Source organism: Helicoverpa zea, chromosome 25 (genome assembly GCF_022581195.2).
Source record: "Helicoverpa zea isolate HzStark_Cry1AcR chromosome 25, ilHelZeax1.1, whole genome shotgun sequence".
NCBI lineage: Eukaryota > Metazoa > Arthropoda > Insecta > Lepidoptera > Noctuidae > Helicoverpa > Helicoverpa zea.
In genome coordinates, this window is record NC_061476.1 from 5,424,798 (window position 1) to 5,444,795 (window position 19,998).

General features: G+C 35.2%; 2 protein-coding genes across 5 annotated transcripts in view; one reads left to right on the top strand and one right to left on the bottom strand.

The window, feature by feature from the left end:
* LOC124642599 (solute carrier family 41 member 1-like) overlaps positions 1 to 11,376 on the top strand; it is a 106,615-nt gene extending 95,239 nt beyond the window's left edge. For all 4 annotated transcript variants that reach the window (XM_047181074.1, XM_047181073.1, XM_047181075.1 and 1 more), the window contains 5 exons: positions 4,209 to 4,355; positions 6,363 to 6,510; positions 6,868 to 7,073; positions 7,383 to 7,531; positions 7,803 to 11,376. In XM_047181074.1, the coding sequence (XP_047037030.1) occupies positions 4,209 to 4,355; positions 6,363 to 6,510; positions 6,868 to 7,073; positions 7,383 to 7,531; positions 7,803 to 7,988 (836 nt within the window). In that variant the 3' untranslated portion in view covers positions 7,989 to 11,376. The remainder of the gene's footprint in view (positions 1 to 4,208; positions 4,356 to 6,362; positions 6,511 to 6,867; positions 7,074 to 7,382; positions 7,532 to 7,802) is intronic.
* A 3,747-nt stretch (positions 11,377 to 15,123) lies between these two features.
* LOC124642661 lies at positions 15,124 to 18,452 on the bottom strand. Its single transcript, XM_047181248.1, has 6 exons — positions 18,213 to 18,452; positions 18,014 to 18,123; positions 16,874 to 17,099; positions 15,995 to 16,066; positions 15,679 to 15,757; positions 15,124 to 15,418 (listed from the first exon to the last, which is right to left on the bottom strand). Exons 1-6 carry the CDS (start codon positions 18,273 to 18,275, stop codon positions 15,228 to 15,230), a joined length of 741 nt encoding a protein of 246 aa, XP_047037204.1. The 5' UTR covers positions 18,276 to 18,452; the 3' UTR covers positions 15,124 to 15,227.
* Positions 18,453 to 19,998: the final 1,546 nt, after the last annotated feature.

Sequence of the window (19,998 nt, forward strand, 5' to 3'; positions counted from 1 at the left end):
TGGCTATCACAAAAGTTTTGAATAACAATTTAACTCATATTTATTCATTACATCCTAACTACGCCAGAACAGGGATTTTTATTAGTAACTCTGAACAAACATAAAACATATTCGTACGCTGCTTGAATTTTAATAGAAAACATAAAAATTACGTGACAATACATAGTTCAAACTTGGTGTCAATGGTCAATTGCTTAAAGGATAATACAGAGCACGTAAGAAAATAGATTATCATAATACCTAACTATTTTTATCTACATAAGAATTGAATTTATAGAAGCAAATTACCTTATGTAAACGTGTTTCGTCTATTAATAATTTAATGGATTTGAGGAGAATTTCAAATACTGATACTTCTATTCCATGTAGATTTTTGATATAAGTAAACTTCAGAACTCCTAAGTCTAGTGTGAGTGTGACTGAGACATAATGATGTTTGACTGTTTGAAATGTCTTTAAAATTGATAATGTTGGTTAAGTATCGTATAAGGTAAACGTACCAATACTCGTCGGATTTCGGAAACCACTGACTTTGAAGCGCTACTGTGTGTTAAATATTCAATAGAAAATGAAAATTTTTGCATGACGTGATAGAGTATTTATTCGTTATTCTAAGTAACTAATGTTTTTTTAATAATTTTGATGGGTTTATATACTTATTAAGGCAAAAGTAAAAAAAGGGCGATTTGTACCAATAGTCGTCTGATTTGTACGGATACTCGTCAAATATTCCCAGTACTCGTCAACTTTTAATGCTAATGTGAACTCTCTGCTCTTGAACATAAAGTTCAAGTTAAGTACATTTTTTTGTGCTTGAATTTGTTAAGCATACTTGTGCCTTTGAAACATTAGTTAGTAGATACATAAAAGACCAAATCCCTATTTAGAATAGCAGGTCATAATCTGTTAGAAGAGCAGGTATTCAATAAAACAGATACATAGTTGCATTTTAATTTATATTCCTATCCATCAAACGCTTGGAATCACAAAATCAGTCTATAAAATATATGTTGTATTTCTTAATCATAATAACCATGCAGTCATGTGCATTGTAGCACGAGTAAAATAATTACTATTAAAATATTTAAATTGTAAAATAAAATAATTAGTTTTCACAAAAAATAAAAGCCACATTCATTTATATAGCTTTCCGCAAAATAATTACTAACATTCATAAATATGTAGGTAAGGTTGTCATTCATCAAAACTTCTGAACTGCTTAGCGCATGCTAAGTACGATTTGCAAAAATCTCTATAGATAGTTCAAACTGTCTTAAAGGTATCAATCAAAAAAAATATATGATTAGGTACAACTAAGCGTTCAAACCCAATAATAATAATATCTAATAAGTCCCGCAGGGTATCTGAGGCGGATGACGGGGAGTAGCGACCCCGCGAGGCTATATATACCGAGTGCTCCAGGGAGAGTATACTGTCCCCCATCTTCGGCCTGCCGGAGTGAAGCATGACGAGGGATAGGTCTCCCGCCTCTTGGCTTGCCTTCATTGGCCGACCAGAGTGGAGTCGCTAGGGCAAGGTTAGCAGCCCTGCTCGGAGAGTAGGTGCCTCGTGGTAAGTGGCGAGTAGGCCGGTGATGCTGGACCCACAGGGAGCGCGAGCTCTGCGTTTAAAGTCCGCCGAGGTATCCTCACCCTTCAGCCGCCCATGTCCCTATTGCCCTCAGGTTGCTATTCAGTGACTGATTCCCGGGGGCCCAGTAATTGAGCTGGCGAGCCCCACCTGCCATTTCAACATGTATTTCATACATTGTCACCGGCAGGTGCAAAAGTTCCTCATCACCATCATCCTCCGAGCCTTTTTTCCCAACTATGTTGGGGTCGGCTTCCAGTCTATCCGAATTCAGCTGAGTACCAGTGCCTTACAAGAAGCGACTGCCTATCTGACCTCCTCAACCCAGTTACCCGGACAACTCGATACCCCATGGTTAGACTGGTGTCAGACTTACTGGCTTCTGACTACCCGTAACGACTGCCAAGGATGTTCAATGACAGCCGGGAACTATAGTTTAACGTGCCATCCGAAACACAGTCATTGGTGTCATAGGTACATACAAACTTAGAAAAGTTGCATTGGTACTTGCCTGACCTGGAATCGAACCCGCGCCCTCATACTTAAGAGGTTGATTCTTTGCCCACCAGGCCACCACGAATATTTTTCCAGGTGCCATAGTTCCTATAGTTTCCTATATCCTAATCCACTAACATCAAAACGCAATAGCCCAAGTAGTTTTCCTCCACAGTTACCTAGCAATTAAATAGTTTAGCGCAGAACCGGGGATTGCCCTTGGGTTCATTTCTATAGTATATTTTATACAGGGATAATCGTCGGTTTTGTGTCACCTTTTCATTAAAGTTGTCTCAAAAGGGCGTTTTAAATTTTCTTGCTGCATCTGATGTTGTGTGTGGCCCCTTGATTTACAGCTTTTATGAATTTTCAAAGGCCCTCTTGCTTGTAGTTTCTTTCAGTCATGATCTGCTATTAAAATTACGATCATGCAATCACTAAATACATACAATTTTAAATAAAAAAATCTTTCTTAAGATTACTCTTTACCCATCAATATCGAATACGACAAGCAAAGAAGTGACAGCGATGGAAGCTATGTCATCTTAGTTTTAAAACTGATTTTAATATTTTTTGCGTCAAAACTAGTTAGGGACGTTAGGGAGACGCGGTACAATACGCGTGACGACGTGCAGTTATTTCGAACAAAAAGCATAGTGTATAGTTATCGGCACGAACCTTGAGCTCTGACCTACATCTGCGCAGAAGTGATTTATTAGCAAAGAACCAATCCCGAGTGACGGCTATGACGCGATGCACTGCGGGCCAATCACCGCTTTAACCCACCCCCGCGCCTTACTTCATACCACAAAAGGGACCCAATAAATTACTTCTTCACAGGCGAAGGTCAGAGCTCAAGATTCGTGCCGATAACTATAAGAACAGTCAATTTTTGCTTGCCACAAATTGTAATCCAAGCGTAGTAGAAACAAAGGCTAGTGCTAGTTACTTGTACCCAAAGCATTAGATCTTAATCGAATGGCGGAGGCCTACAGCGGCCAATATATACCTAAAAAAAACACTCGTAGAAAGTGCATACTTATAGAAAACAGGGGATTTAACCATTAAGAAACATATGAATTGAATTGAATAACATGACTGTGTACGTGTATCTAGAACCAGTAGAGTAAAATTTACCCCTAAGAAAAAGCTTAAAAGAAACTCAGTTTTATGAACAAATTTAGTCTAAATCTTAAATATGTTTGTTCTAGACAGTTAACAATTTTGTAAAAGTCCCAATATTCGCTGTTTATTTGCATTTTGTACTGTAAAACACAAAATATCCTCATTATGACGAGTTTAGGTGCAACTTTTGAGCATGTCCCAGTAGTCGTCATAATAATTGTAAAATTGACGGGTTTTGGGTCAAATCGGAGTTTTAAAGTACCAATAGATGTCACATTAAAAAAATATATCTTCTATGTTAAAAGTATTCCAAATTGTATATTACATCGTTAGCAAATAAACTTAACTATCTAATTAAACAAAGAAACATACCACAGACCCCACTGGATTTATGTAAATCAAAACACAAAACCACGTGCTGAGTTTCACTTTTGACAGCTGAACTTCATGAAAAAACGATTTTGTTAGGGCACACACGTTTAAAATAACATATCTTAGAAGCCGTGACTGTTAAAACCCCGTATTGTTATTTCAATTGTGCAATATAATATCAACAATATGTTTACATATAAACCGGCCCATTTTAAGTTCAGTAGAAAAAAATAATAAATGTTTTTAGATTAATTGACGACTATTGGGGCATGACGACTTCACCCGCGTTTACCTTAGTATAGATAATGTTAATCACTACAACATCATCATCTGCCTAGCCTTTTCCCATGTTGGGGTCGGCTTCCAGTCTAACCTGAGTACCAGTGCTTTACAAGCAGCAACTGCCTATCTGACCACCTCAACCCAGTTACCCGGGCAATCCAAATACCCTTGGTTAGACTGGTATCAGACTTACTGAATTTTGACTACCCGTAACGACTGCCAAGGAGGTTCAATGACAGCCCGGGAAATACAGACTTTTTTTATTTGTTTCTATTATCCTTTATTTATTTATTTTTGTTTTGTTTTGTTCCTAAAGTAATAAATCCCAATATAATAAATTCCAGATTTCGTGATGGTAATGGTGATCTACGGCTCACACAAATTCAAGGTGAATCCGGACAACGTGGCGACGCCTCTCGCGGCGTCCATCGGCGATATTGTCAGTAATACTGTACTCGCTGTTACTGCACAGTATATGTATGAACAGATACGTAAGTATTAATGATATATATGCTTTGATTTTAATAACTTGTATATCCTAAAATACTGACGCAATTAACCTAATGTGATTAACCTTTAAGAGTAGCCCCCACACTGTCGGCCGTCAGTAGATCTTATTTCCAGTCAAAGTGAATACCGGCTAAATTTTCGATCTTTGTAATGTGCGTCCTACCATTCAACTTCATGCTGATTTATGAGTCCAAACAAACTATCGGCCGATTGAAAATTTTAGTGTGCAGATACTCTAAATTACCTACTAACAGCCAATTTCTTCATCAAAAGTAAAATCCAAAGTAAAAATCAAAGTAATGTCTAAAGTAAAAGTAACGGTCAAATTCGCTTTTTCTATTAGTTTTGCTGTCACTTTAGCCTTCAAAAAAACGAATTTGACCGTTACTTTTACTTTAGACATTACTTTGACTTTTATGTTTGATGAAGAAACTGGCCGTTAGTGTGATGAAACACGATTAAGTAACGCTGTGAAAATCAATCTTATTTTATGAAGTAGCGGTACTTATCAAGACCTATCAGATCCACGATATACACGTGTATGAGTATTTTAGATAAGATCATAAGGAAACTGATTAAAAAATAGAAAGGTAGGTAGAATAACTTGAATGAAACATAAGGTAGGGACAGAAATACAAACGTTCACAAATTGGGTAGCGATAATGATAGCCATTTTTAACCCATCAGTATTATAGACTAGTTAATAAGAGTTAATTTTAAAAATCTCAAAGAGTAATAAAGACCCTTAATTTTTATTTAAACAAAAAGGCACTGATAGTGGAAGAAGTGAGAGAGGTGAGTCTTAAGACGAACTCAAATAGATTCCTTAGAAAAATTATTATTAAGCATGTTATAGATAAAACACTTGCATTTTCTTCTCTCACATTTCATCTGTCCATTTACAGTGATAGTAAAAATTGATCAGTTTTTTTTTTTTTGCACAACCGTCACTTTTTCATTTCTCAATCAGCCGGAACTACTACTATTACATACACTATTGAGCACACTAAGATAACTAAGTTCTTTTAGGATTTTTCTGATGATAATGGATTAGAGACCTCTCAAATCGGATTTAAACATATGGCTTAATAGAATAGATAGACTGTTTAGTATATAGGAACACTTCTTTACAAAATTTGATTAAGATATTAAAAAATAATGACTATATCATGCCTACCGGTACAAAATTGCCATTTAAATCTAATCTACAAAATATAATTGGCACGATATTATAAGTAGGTACCCATGCATTAACTGATTTCACGATTTCAATCGACATTAAAATATTTATCAACATACCTGTCTTATCTCGAACAAATAATGGATTAAAAGATGTCCGTATTTGATTGACGTCAATTGTTGCAAATCTCAGACAATCCGTAGATAAGCATGAAAGATTTGATTATATTAATTCCTCCGGTGTACGACACTGTGACGCACATAAAATGGTCTATTCGTTTTACCAACAGTATGAAATTGCGTGCGAACATTTCTGAAATGTCCTTCTTGGGATTTATAGAACCTTACCATTAGAACGCATTCACTTTTGTAAATTATTCTCTTAGACTTTTCATGTTCTAAAACCTTTGCAAACCTTCACTAGTGAATTTTTGCTTTGCAACTTTCATAGCATCATTGTTCCATTAGGATCTATTCTATAAATCACTTAATTTTTTATCTGTTTAACCACTCCAAAGTGGCATTAGTTTATATTGGAGACTTAAACCAGAGGAACAGACCTCGGAATACTCAAACATTTCAGCCATTAATCATGCAAACGTGACAGAGAAAGATGTTTTAGCTGTCTTTAAAATTGAGTTTCGTTTGAGAATTCGGCAGTTGCACTCCATTTTCTCCATCCATACACTTAGAGCAAATTTAAGAATGCCTTAATAGTTTATAGTTTTACTACTACTAGTCCTCTCTTTCAAAGTTCAAAGCCAAATCCAAAAGTACTCAATAATAACAAGAATTCCCTTACCTTCCAGAGATATCCCTCTGGCAGCCGATAGCGCTGATGTGCGTGTACTACAGCCTGCTGCCGCTGTGGGTGTTCATCGTGTGGCGCAACAAGTACACCAAGAAGGTGCTCACCAGCGGCTGGACTCCCGTCATCTCTGCGCTCTTCATCAGCGGGTATGTTTCCTATATCATTGTCTTCTTCAACTACAGCTACATGGTCCTTAACCTTTTGTTATTTCCACCCTTTTGTTCAGTTTTCAATCATCATTCATCATTCGTCATTCCCCCCTTTTTGTATATTTTTTAATCTAACATATTCCACAAACCTGAATATGTGATGGATTCTAACTTTTTTAATCAGTAAAATCTTTAAGTCTTGAAGTTTTCGTTTGTATCACAAATAGATTCGGTACCTATGTATACACCTAATATGAATCACTTTTTTAATTACATCACGCGGATAATTAATGTTCCACATCCTGGTTTAATTCATCAAATTCTTCTATCACTAATCATCAAATTCTTCTCCAGCATCGGAGGTATCGTCCTGGACAAAGCAGTGGACCACTACAGAGGCTACGAGGTCTTCCAGCCTATTGTCAACGGTATCGGAGGAAACCTGGTCTGTGTCCAGTCTTCGAGACTCGCCACACACTTGCATCAGACAGCCATCCCTGGAGAATTGCCGGAGAACACCAGGCTCGTGGAATGGCCTTGGAAGACCCTGTTCTATGGAAGTAAGTGAAAATCTTTTGCTCAATTGATTTGTAATGGAGAAGTGGGTGTTGTTAAGATAACCAATAAGATGGTTAAGCCTATAAGTCTTTTTCATACGGAGAAGGAATGAGTGGTAATAACAGTTGCCAATGGCGGATTTGTGTTGCTCATTTAAAGCAATTTATTGCCAGAATGACTTTTCTTAATCATTCTTTAACCTTGTCTGCAAGTAACAGATAAAGTAAATCAATATGAATTGAATTTTTTACATGTAGGTAGATACAATTTCTTCGAATGTCCTCTAACCAGATTTTGGTTTTAATTTTCAGCTGCGGCAGCTAAAGTGGCTCGTATGCTGTTGATCCTGGCGCTGTTCGGTCAGATAATCTTCATGGTGGTAGCGGACTTCGTGTACCAAGGCATGGTGACTCTACAAGTACCCTTCGGCATCACGTATCTAATGTGCTCTTTGTTGCAAGTAAGTTTATGTTTTAAGTTTTTTTATTTTTAATGATCCTTAACATTCCCCTAATCATACGTCAATCATCAACACAATAATATTTATTAAACTATTTACTTCACTCTTTAAGGAAAACAGATTTCATGTATGAATTTTTATACATGTTTTCTACACTTCTTTTGTTTACTTACATGTTTTTTTTCTGCGCTTAAAACCTTGTCCATACGTAATGTTATCAAAACCAGTCGAAGATATAAGTAAAACACCACATGATTTTCATTGTTTCCAGGTCATGGTACTCCTGTACCTAGCATACATGCTGGTCCACCTCATGTGGAAGAAAAAGAAGGATCCTGACAACGCAGCCATTCCTTACCTAACAGCCCTAGGGGACCTACTAGGCTCCGTCTTCCTAGGTCTGACCTTCGTCATCCTATCACTCTTCGGCATGGAGTACGGAAACAACGTCCTATGAACAGGTAAAAGTAACCTGAAGGAATTAATTAACAAAGAAATATGGATCTTAAGACATAAGAGTCTGTTCAAAAGATTTTAAGTCTTAGTTTTTGATGTCAATCAAATTTTTAATCATCTTGTATTTTTGAACTTAATGGAATTTGCGAATTCGCAAGACTTAGACGTGAACCTTTAAGGATCAGTACTGAATTGAGATGGAGTCTTAATGTTCCTTTTAGGTCTGCACGTTAGCATAGCTACCCAAAATGACATTAATAGTAATACCAAAGGAGTTGGATTCATGCATGGCTTTTCACCAGCTAAGATTCCTCCACCAACCAGCTTTTTAGATGATTTTTACTTTCTAATTCAAATGTAATTCGGTCAAAGTAAGATAAAAAAGGGATAATTCGTGTCCTGACAGTATTGATATGTATTTTAAAAATTAATGTCAATTGGTGTGCCAATATTATCGTGTATGTGGATGACATCGTTGTTAATAAACGTGACAGTATTGAAGATTTTCAAAGATTTATCTTTTTTTGAATTTTATTTATCAATTTGAGATTCATGTTTAGATGTATGTACAGTGAGGAAGATACAAATATTTGCATCGTTGACATCAGTTTTATGAGAGCGACAATAATGGAGTTGATATTGAAGATTTGGAATGAAATAATACGAAATTGTGTTACTAATTGACTCTTTTTTGTCCGCACATCGACTACCAATAAAATATTTAAAAAAAAAAACGATTTTGTTACCATTTTAATATTATTTTAATAATCGCTGATTAACGACGTGTTCCTAATCGAACCTGCGATGTAGCACTGTGAAGTGTCATATCTAACAAAATGGAGGTAGTTCTAGATAATTTTAGATACACGTATGAACATGTATGTCACCCGATAGTGATGCTGTAATGTCATCTATTAGTACTTATGTGATATAGCGATATTTTCTACACTTGGTTTTTGAATGGATTTTGAAAGAATAATTACGGTGCAAGATGTCTAAATTTTAACACTTTTTGTGTTTTTTTTTGTCTATATTATTTAAACATTCAGATCATTTAATTCGAAGGTTTTTACAATCGTTAGCCAAACTCAAGGCGATGCATGTTTGAAATTTTTATCTTCGATTTTCCTCTGTTTTTGTTTTTATAACCTTGACTTTGCTTCACTACCTTCTTCCGGAACATGATTAAAATAAACGGAAGGGACCTTACACCTTCTGAATAATAAAAAAGATAGCACTTTTTACGTTGAGTGTACCTAGTTTTTTTTTAACTGATGTTTTTTTTTTTCAAGTTTGTACAAAAAGCAAGTGTTAGTATCAAAATGTAGTTTATAGTTTAGGAAATTGAGTACAATAAAGCAATTACGTAGTATTTAAGTTAAGAGGCCTAAACTAATTTATTGAACTTACGTCGTAACCATTGGGCTTGTAAGATCATCAGTTATCACCAATCCGGTAGTATTAGACAAGCATTTTACAAACTGGACATATAAAATAACAAAGAAATCATTAAAATATACGTTTGTATGTGTGAGATCTCAGATAATAGCAAAAAAGATGAAAAAAACTTGTTTATTCCTACCTCTAATAGAAAATACACAAGCATAATGTGTATTAAAATTGTATGTGTGATACAGAAATTAATACTTATTTTTGTTAGTAAAGTTTTAATAAAAATGAAATTTTGGAACCAAAGGTACAGTCAGCCGCATAAAATTAATGGCAATTTGAAAAAAATCCTAGTGGTTGTTGAGTTATATGGTTGACTGTACTTTTTGGTTGCTGTGCTTCTTAGTAGGATAGTGTGAGATAACCAAATATGTAATCAATCAAATATACTTGTTAGTGTACAGTATCACGAATTCCTTTTCTTTTCTTTGATATAAAAAGTGGTACACAAGAAATAAAATAGACAATAGTAAAAATACTTCATCCTAATACTCGGTACCTAAAGAATTAATTAATTCGGTATACTGTACGCCAATAAAACGGAATGTGACCATACTTCAGTAATTTTAAGATATATTTTTGAATGAATGATGTGATATAAATGAGATTTTAACTTGTATATAGATAATTGTTATGTAGTACGTAAATCACAGAAAAAGCTGTTGATAGTTTGTTAGAAACGCTTACCTTTGATAAAGGGTGCACTAGACATCAATTATTAGTAAACATAATTAAATAATTATTGGTTGCACGGTTTTCTTAATTTTCCATTTTCGATCTATGTATAACTTTCACACTTATAAACTTTCCCATCTTAAAAGTTACGTTGCTAATTCTATACAAAAAGTAATGCACTGAGACATGAAATATGTGTAAAGGAAAAGCAATATTTTTTATTTGAAATAGATATACAAATACAGACAGCACATCAACCTACCTCAATCTGTCAAATTCCTTCAACAGATTTTCAACCTTAACACAATAGTGGAAGGTTAATGTTTGATTGATATAATTTGACACATTCGGGTAGGTTGACTTGCTGTATGTACATGGTACCCACAAAATCTATAGCTGCTCTTCGTTTTATGCAGAAATCTGTCTTTATAATCCTTTACTAAGGTTCGTATCTATACTTTTGTCTTAAGCGAAACCGACTGAATATAAAAATTGACGCTGTATTGTTCCGTAATTATTATTAATATAATTAAGTATAATATAATATCGGTGGCTTAATATAAATGATGCTTATAATAAAATACGTTAATAAGAAAAAGTGCAACCATCCGTTACTAAGATAGGATTTAACATTGGGTCCGAAGTGCCATTATGATTGAAATAATAGGGAAATATGTATTTTTATTTTTATAACACTATTTACTATGTGTAAAACCCCTTACCTAAATGGTGGCTAAAATTGTATAATTTTTTTTTACTAATTTTGTTGATTTTAGTATAAATAACATTTGCATAACATCTACCTAACAAGTCCCTTATTAATAATAATTTGAAACTAATTTTAACAACATGACGATTTAAGCAGTCGAAAATATTTTGAAAAAAAAAACACATTGTTCCTTTTAATTCTCAAGTTTATTTCAATTTAAATGAATACTTAACTATAACATTAAACAAGTATTTGAAAAACATTGAAAATAATCTTAATCTTTTTCACATTGACTGTACCTACATCACTATTGGCTTTAAATAACACATTTTTGTGTTGTTCCTTCTATCTAGTAAATAGTGTTATATAAAAATATACGTTGATATTATGTACATTCCATATACACAGCTTTTTAACGACAATCATGTGGTTTATGAGATTGTAGATATTGTTTTAATTTTAAGTTTTATACCATCAATGTATTCCTATTGTGATGTCCAAACATAGTGTAATGTAATTTTTATTTCAAAATAAAATGAATTAACTGAAAATAAAACAATTGTTTTTTTATCTCCATTTAATATTATATTGACAAGATTAAGTTCACATGCTGTTGTAATTTTTAAACAATACTTATTTCCTAAACCTCTTCAAAAATGAGGATCTCAATTTGTGAATAGCTATTTTTAACATCTTGATATTATTTATTTGCTCTGAAATCACAATCAATCAATCAATCACAGAAATCAGAGAAATCAATTTGAAAGTCACAGAAAGACGAATGCCCAAAATAAACCCAGATTTAATTATTCATATTTTTTGTAAGTAAGTATAGAAAAATAGACCGTATAGCCCGGTCAAAATAGACATTTGAAATAACAAAAATTCCCAGAAAGCTGATTTTTGGTGGAGAGCTAGACTTGATCATTATAAATAAAATACTAAAAGTCCCCATCGATCCCATGTGTGCGTCAAAAGTTATTCGAGGTCAAATGGCAAAATTTTTGGTTTTTCGTGTTTTTTTCGAAAACGGTAAGTTGTATCAAAAAAATACATCAAACCAAAATGTAGATTATAAAATTTTCTACAAAAATGGCACTAACAGTTTTCTCGTAAATGTTACCATTCCTGAGATATCGCGCTTCAAAGTATATTCCATACATGACGAGTTTTCTTTCTCAAGATATACCATTTTACATTTACGGTGTATTTTGTCCATACTAAAATGTCAATTATATAGTAATGTAAGGAAAATCGTACGTCGTAGCTGAAAAAAAATATCACGAGAATGGAAACTCGTACTGATGTAAAGTAAACTGGGTTTGAATTGAGAAGAGCAGTACTAAATGATTCTTTAGTTAGAAAATACGAAAAAAAATAGTGTCTGTAGAAAAATGGCTTTAAATATCGTTAAAAAAGCGTTTTTAGGCATTTTCAGATTGGTTTTTCTCCAAAACTAGAACTGCTAGAGCAGTCCTGTGTTCTAGACTTCGATGTGTGATAGATAATCTGCAAAAATTTATATGTTTCACCTTGGAAACAATAAAAAAGGAAAATTTTGTAGACTAGTGTAATTTTCTACAACTTTAAAAGCGGATTGTCGCGACTTCAGTGGTTTAAATAATTTTGTTCTGTGTTTAGTGATGCAGAACCATGCCTTAGGACTGCAGTACGCTGATATTTAGGATTTAAAAGTGGGCAATCTAGCCTTAGCGACAAGCCACGTGAAGGTAATTCAAAACCCGATATGACCCAAGATAATATCGATGCTATGCGGCAATTAATTGTCGCAGACCAACATGTAACATACCGTGTCATGGAACCGTGGGCATTACGATTGTTTTATATTTCCCAGCACACCTGAAAAAGCTGTTGACTCATACAAATCGGCCAATTTGACTACCCCCACTTCAGAATGGAATAAATATTTCAAGAACTGGGTTTAATGCATGCAAAAGTGCATTAAATATCGCGGAGAATTCTTTGAAAAACAATAAATGGTATTAACTTATTAGATTGTCTATACTTATTTCTAACGACACAACTTAAAAGCAGCCGTCGTATATACGTGGCTTATATGTGCATATACTCTTTGAATCGCGATATCTCAGGAATGGTAAGATTTAGGAGAAAACTGTTAATGCCATTTTTGTAGAAAATTTTATAATCTACAATTTTGGTCTGATGTATTTTTTTGATACAACTTATCGTTTTCGAAAAAAAGACAAAAATTCCCGGAAAGCTGTATTTTGGTGGAGAGCTTGGATTTATCATTATAAATAAAATATTAAAAGTCACCATCGATCCCATGTGTGCGTCAAAAGTTATTCGAGGTTAAATGTCAAAATTTTAGGTTTTTTGTTTTTTTTTTCGAAAACGGTAAGTTTTATCCAAAAAGAACATCAAACCAAAGGTGTAGATCTTAAAACTTTCTACATAAATGGCATCAACAGTGTTCTCCTAAATGCTACCATTCCTGATATCGCGATTCAAAGAGTCACACTACACATGATATGCACATATAAGCCACGTATTTACGAGGGCTGCCTTTTAAGTTGTGCCGTTTGAAATAAGTAAAGATAATCTAATAGGTTAATACCATTTATTGTTTTTCAAAGAGTTCTCCACGATATTTAAGCACTTTTGCATGCATTAAAACCAGTTCTTGAAACATTTATTCCATTCTGAAGTGGGGGTAGTCAAAATGGCCGTTTTGTATGAGTCAACAGCTTTTTCAGGTGTGCTGAAACGTTGACCACGAAGACTTTGCTTATTTTGGGGAATGTAAAAAAATTGTTATGCCCACGGATCTCGGTATGTTACATGTTGGTCAGTGAGAATTAACTGCTGCATAGCCTCGATATTATCTTGGGTCATGGCGGTTTCATGTGACTTGTCACTGAGGCTAGAGTGCCCACGTTGAAATTCTAAATCTTCTTATTTCGAAAAGGCCTTTGCACACTATTAGCACGGTTCCAAAAAGTTGGGTCTCATGGAGAAGAGCCGGCAAGAAACTCCATAGACACTCTTAAAAAGTATAATTTTCACAAACAGTCTATTACATAACAATAGTAAGCTGACAAAATTATACAATGCAACTGAAAGTTAAACTGTAAACTCCTAACTTTATCTGTTTTACACATGATGTTGTAAATCAGGTCACGCCACCATAGTGGTGGCAAGTCCCCACTTTGAGGAGTGGCTCGGGAGGAGTCATGGCGCCCTCACGTACCGCATGACGCAGGTCCTCACCGGATACGTTTGTTTCGGGAGGTACCTGTATCGAATCGGTCGTGAGGAGGCGCCCGGTTGTCACCACTGTGCGGACAGCCCCAAGGGCACGGTGGACCACACAGTCCAGGTGTGCCCTGCTTGAGAAAAGCACCGTCGGGTCCTCGTCGAGGCTTTAGGCGGCGGCGACCTCTCGGGTCCGGCCCTGGTTCAAGCCATGGTCCGGGGCGAGAGGGAATGGGATGCTGCCGCCTCCTTCTGCGAAGCAGTCATGCTCGAGAAGGAGGAGGCGGAACGACAAAGAGTTCGCACCTCTCATCCCGGCCGCCGCGCTGGACCAGGTAGTCACCAAGGGCGCCGGGTGTCGCGAGATGACTCCCGGCCACCGTAGGCGTCTGTGGGCGGCGAGTTCGGGTCATCGCTCATGTCTAGTTAATAGACAAAGGACCCGTTTCGGCGGCGCGCGTTGTTCCACGCGCTCCACAAAGAGATGTCAGCAACCCCAGCGGGGTAAAGCAGGGCCTGCCGGGGATGCGGGATTATTCGAAAGAGTTACCGCGGCCCTGGTACATAAAAGGCTTACGACGGAACACGACGGTTTTTAGTCAGTAAGAGTCTGACACTCGAAGTCCTCGTATATACGTTGCTTATATGTGCATATCATGTGTAGTGTGACTCTTTGAATCGCGATATCTCAGGAGTGGTAACATTTAGGAGAAAATTGTTGATGCCATTTTTGTAGAAAAATTTAAGATCTACAACTTTGGTCTGATGTTCTTTTTTGATAAAATTTACCGTTTTCGAAAAAAAAAACAAAAACCCTAAAATTTTGACATTTAACCTCGAATAACTTTTGACGCACACATGGGATCGATGGGGACTTTTAATATTTTATTTATAAGGATAAACCCAAGCTCTCCACAAAAATTCAGCTTTCCAGGAATGTTTGTTATTTGACCACTACTTTTATGTCTATTTTGACCGGGTTATATTTACAAAGGTACCTAAGTCTCTCTCTACTTTTACTCAAAAATCCATTTGAACCACTTACTTATTTTAAATAAATCAAACGTCTTAGAAACTCCATAAACTATAATTCCTCGCCGTTTTGCCATAAAATGGTGAAAAGATACTCGATCTCCCGATTTTCTACCGAGAACATCGAGTAGGTTACCCCTAACCAATTTTTTTAAGCTGCCTTCTCAATATTTCTTCCTGTAACCGTAGATTCTTCATCAGTTGATTGTGCTGGTCCTGCATCGTTCTCATCCTCAATAAGTGTTCCTTCTCCAGTCTATTATTCTCCATGTCTCTATAATATCTCATGTCTTCGTAGTGATTTTCAGAAAAATTGTTTTTATTGTGTACTGCAAGAATTTATTGTTATTGAGTACTGCAAATTAATACATAATATGGTTGGTAAGAAGCCAAAAAGCCTGCAACAAATCTTGTCAAGCGGTATCGAGATGCCCGGGTAACTGGGTTAAGGAAGGTTAGATAGGCAGTCGCTCCTTGTAAAGCACTGGTACTCAGCTGCACCCGGTTAGGCTGAAAGCTGACCCCAACATAGCTGGGAAGAGGATAGTCAGATGACAAATGGTAATAATAGAAATACAAAGATATTTACAAGTCACGTAGTCGTGATCAGTTTGTGTTGAAGAGGAGCAAGCATCTAGCACTTCAAATTCCACTTCAATGTTGGGAGTCTGAAACACATTTAGTAAATATATCAGTTCAACAGGTACCTATTCTAAAACCTTAAAAAAAAACTACTTTTTAAATCTGCCAAAAACCTAAGTTTGAGATATGCTATGTTGACAACCGCATCAAAATCGGTTCAGCCAAACGGTACATACATGCATACCTACATGCATACAGGTCAAACTGAGAACCTCTTTTTTGACGTCGGTTAGTAAAAAATCATAAAATGCTTCAGTTCTTACCTCTTGGCGTGTAGGTTTAGAAGTTATAACAGTTTCAGTCACTGGGTTTGAGTCCTCCAGTGGATTTGGAACCTAAACAAGAAAAGATATTTAAGTTTATATCAATATAATATGGGTAAAAACCTGAAAGATGCAGTGTTAAAAAAATACTTATTTAGAAGGTCATTCCATGAAACAATAGTAATTATTAATTAAATTTCGGGACACTGGTGGTGATTAGATAACCATACTTATCTAATTTTTAATAAATAGTTACTTAAGGTAAGTACATAAAGCATATATACTTGCCCAGGTAACTGGGTTGAGGGGGTCAGATAGGGCAGTCGCTCCTTGTAAAGCACTGGTACACCCAGTTAGGCAGGATGCCCACCCCAACATAGTTGGGAAAAGGGCTCAGACGATGATGACATAAAGCATATAAGTACTTCAATACCAGGATCCAGTCCCCAGTACCAATGATTATCACTACAGTTTATCAAACAAGTCGTTCTTGTCTTTGTATGAATCAATATATATGTGTAATGATGACTAACTCATACCATGTCATCACCATCAGCCTTTATGTCGTCCCACAGCTGGGCACAGGCCTTCTCTCACATGGAGAAGGATTGAGCATTAATCACCACGCTAGCTCAGTGCGGGTTGGTGTTTTTAGACTCAATAGTCTAGATTTCCTTGCAATGTTTCCCTTCACCTTTTAATCAGTCATCTGTGTCCAAGATATACTTAGAAAATACAAACTTTAAAAATTTGCATTGGTACTTGGCCAACCTGGGATAGAACACCCACAATTATACTTGAGAGGTTGCTGTACCCACTAGGCCACCACGGCTACTCCCATTACATCATTGGCTAAAAAAGATCTTAAATAAAGCTTACCTCTTCACAATCAGTATCATAAATTACAGATTCAACTTTCAGATTTTCTAAATCTATTATATTATCTGTAGTTTCTTGTGTTTCAAGAATCTCCAATCCCGAGTCACTTTGTTCACTACGTTTGCCTGCTGCACTCATTTGTTTTTTTATTAACATTTTCATTTTTTTCCACTGAATCCTAATTTGCTGTGTAGTTCTTTTTCTTTTGTAACATATAGAGTTGAATCTGTAAACAAAATATAATCATCCTCCGAGCCTTTTTCCCAACTATGTTGGGATCGGCTTCCAGTCTAACTGGATGTAGCTGAGTATCAGTGTTTTACAAGGAGCGACTGCCCTATCTGACTTCCTCAACCCAGTGGCCCGGGCAACCCAATACCCCTTGGTTAGACTGATAACAAAATATAATAACAATAAGAAAATCTTAATTTTTTTTTCAATTATAATATGTTAAATAGGTAGGTACCTACATAACAATATATGTTGCTTTTTTAAGAGAATGATGTCTGAATATTGTAATAGAATAAATTGACAATTTGAGTCAAAAGTTGATTAATAAGGTCATACAACTGCTCTCACCATGCAAAAACAATGTTATTCAAATATGGGCCTTAAGTATTGCTCTGTAGAAATACTTCACAAGAGCAAGATGTCAGTCTGATGGAATTAAGCTGAGCTGGAACTGCTAATTTATGCTTCCATAAAAAAGTTAGTATCTATATAGGTACCTACATTATCTAAACAGCAATAGGTACCTACTAAAAGGCCTAAATGTGGGAGTAGAGTTCAAATCTGATATTGAACAAATGTGCTTGGCTCAGGGGAAGCAACTGCATCATTTCTACATTATATTACTTGCAAGAAATAAATCATTAAGTACTTGTAGCGGTAAAATACATTGATAATAAGTACCTATTTCTTTGATCTGAGATAAGTACTTACTTACCAATATTAAACTGAGATTAGTACCTTAGGAACTTTGCTGATCTTAGGAATACAAAACACAGATTTCGTAAGCAGTTAACAGTTATAAAAGTCAATTAAGTATTTCGTTTAAATCTATTGTAGGTACCTACAATAAAATAAGTAATAATTTGTTTTTACCTAGTAGTAGGTAGGTAATGGTAATGGCTGACTTACTTTTTGGTAATTTCCACCCACGCCCTCTTTTTAGCCTCATTCGTGGCAGTTTCTAATGATTTGTTATTTAGTATTCCTAAATACGATTTTATAATCTCTCTTAGAAGTACCTGAAACATTCAATCTTGTATTAATTTCATTTTTATTTAGTACCTAAGTAGGTATGGCTTGGTACAAAGTTCATGAAACATAATGGAACCTTCTCCTTGGTCTCCCAATTTTTCGATCTTGGCGTTCTCTTTTTCTCGTTCATTTCATTCATTTTCTATTTATCTTTACTTTAATAGTAAATTACTGACTAAGTTCAATGGGTATTAGGGGTAGTAAGTATCAGTTTAGTTAATCCTAATTGTCACTATAATAATAAACCCGGTTTATGTTCCTCGCTAGTTTTGTTTTAACTTTGGCGTAAGGCGACTGTCAAATCAACAGATAACGACAAAATGTCGACCACAGATAAGCAATTCCTAGCATAATAACGGCACAGAACACCAAAACCGTTTATTCTATGTATAAGGTTTTTAAAATAATATTGTAAGTTACCTACCTACTTAAATAAATAGAAAACATTACCATTCAGATTAAACACTGTTCATTCAGACTACCAAAATAAAGATAATGGTAAAAATAAACTATTTACGTAGCCTACTTTCAAATAAAAAAAGGAAACGAATAACGCTAACCAAATAAATATTTTGTTTACAGTAAGTTTGGTCAAACAAATACTTTTACTTATCAGTTTTTGTTCTTCTTGGATATCTTTGGTTAGATGTAGGCACTCAAAGCTTTATTTGTCCATTTATTTTATTGGCACTTTATATTGGACTTAATACAGCTGAAATGATTGTTGCTGAAGCTGATATTCGATACATTAGACATTTCGTAGGTACTTAGTTGATATTAGTTGATTTTTACAGTAGTCGATATTAACAAAGCCAGTTAGTACCTCACTTAGTTACCTATTCAAGTCAATGGACGAACCGATGTCACGTCTCGCAAATTAATAAATGGGGCTATTACCTGTTATTACCAAGACTGATTATATAATTAATCCTATTTATTATTATACATACTTATGCCTCAAAAATTACAACAATTTGTTTCGAAAACATTATTTTAATTTGCTACCTTTATGTTTGCTACTCTTCCTTTTCTCTTTTGAAAACAGCGCCATCTCTTGCAAAAACATGTCAGCGCATGCTAATTTAGATTTAGAAAATTCATCTAGATGGCAGGATCAGCACAAAATAGTCGATATTATTACAAAATTACACTCATTTGATCATCGCAATGATGTCATAGTGAAAATCTAAATGTATGTACTATAGATGGCGCTACGTTACTTTTCTTGACAGCATATGAGTTATGGATACTTGATAATATATGATACCAAGGTAGACATGTTATTTTTTATTGTTTTTTCTTGTCTACTAGGGACTGCAGTTAGATATGGGTAATTATTTAAAATTTATAGTTTTAACCAACATATTAATAACTGTGAAAAAGTGGTTGGTAGGTAGGCTGTATAAAGTTATTACTGAAACTCTTTAAACAGTTTTCAAAGCAGGAGGTAATAAACATAAAAGCTTTCTCTATACGAATCTTTTTGTAGGCAGCTGAGCCTACATCTGCTGCACGTAATTATGAAACAACCTGAATAAAGAATATAATTTGCGTGCCGTACCTTTTGTTCACTATAATAATATCCATTCGTGTACCTTATGATTGTCGAGTACCTATAATAGTTACAGACTACATGTATCTCATTTTATTTTCGTAGAGTGAGCGAGACGGGCGCACAACTACTATTCAGAATGTCAAACGTCATCTCAACTGAAAGGCAAACAAAAGATCAACGGGCGAGAGCTTTTACACTCAGTACCCATTTCCACCGCCAGGGGCGCCACTATCGCTGAAAAATACACCGAAACATGATAAATAGTGTCACGTCCGAACTGCGAAAACATATTTATTAGACGAAACAC

What these genes read in the sequence shown, in the direction of transcription:
- LOC124642661 (XM_047181248.1), bottom strand. Translation starts at nt 18,275, where the DNA reads ATGAATGAAATGAACGAGAAAAAGAGAACGCCAAGATCGAAAAATTGG. An exon ending in ATTGGGAGACCAAGGAGAAG is followed by an intron (nt 18,124 to 18,212) that starts GTTCCATTATGT and finishes TGAATGTTTCAG; the next exon opens with GTACTTCTAAGAGAGATTAT. An exon ending in TGGGTGGAAATTACCAAAAA is followed by an intron (nt 17,100 to 18,013) that starts GTAAGTCAGCCA and finishes TTTTGTTTACAG; the next exon opens with ATTCAACTCTATATGTTACA.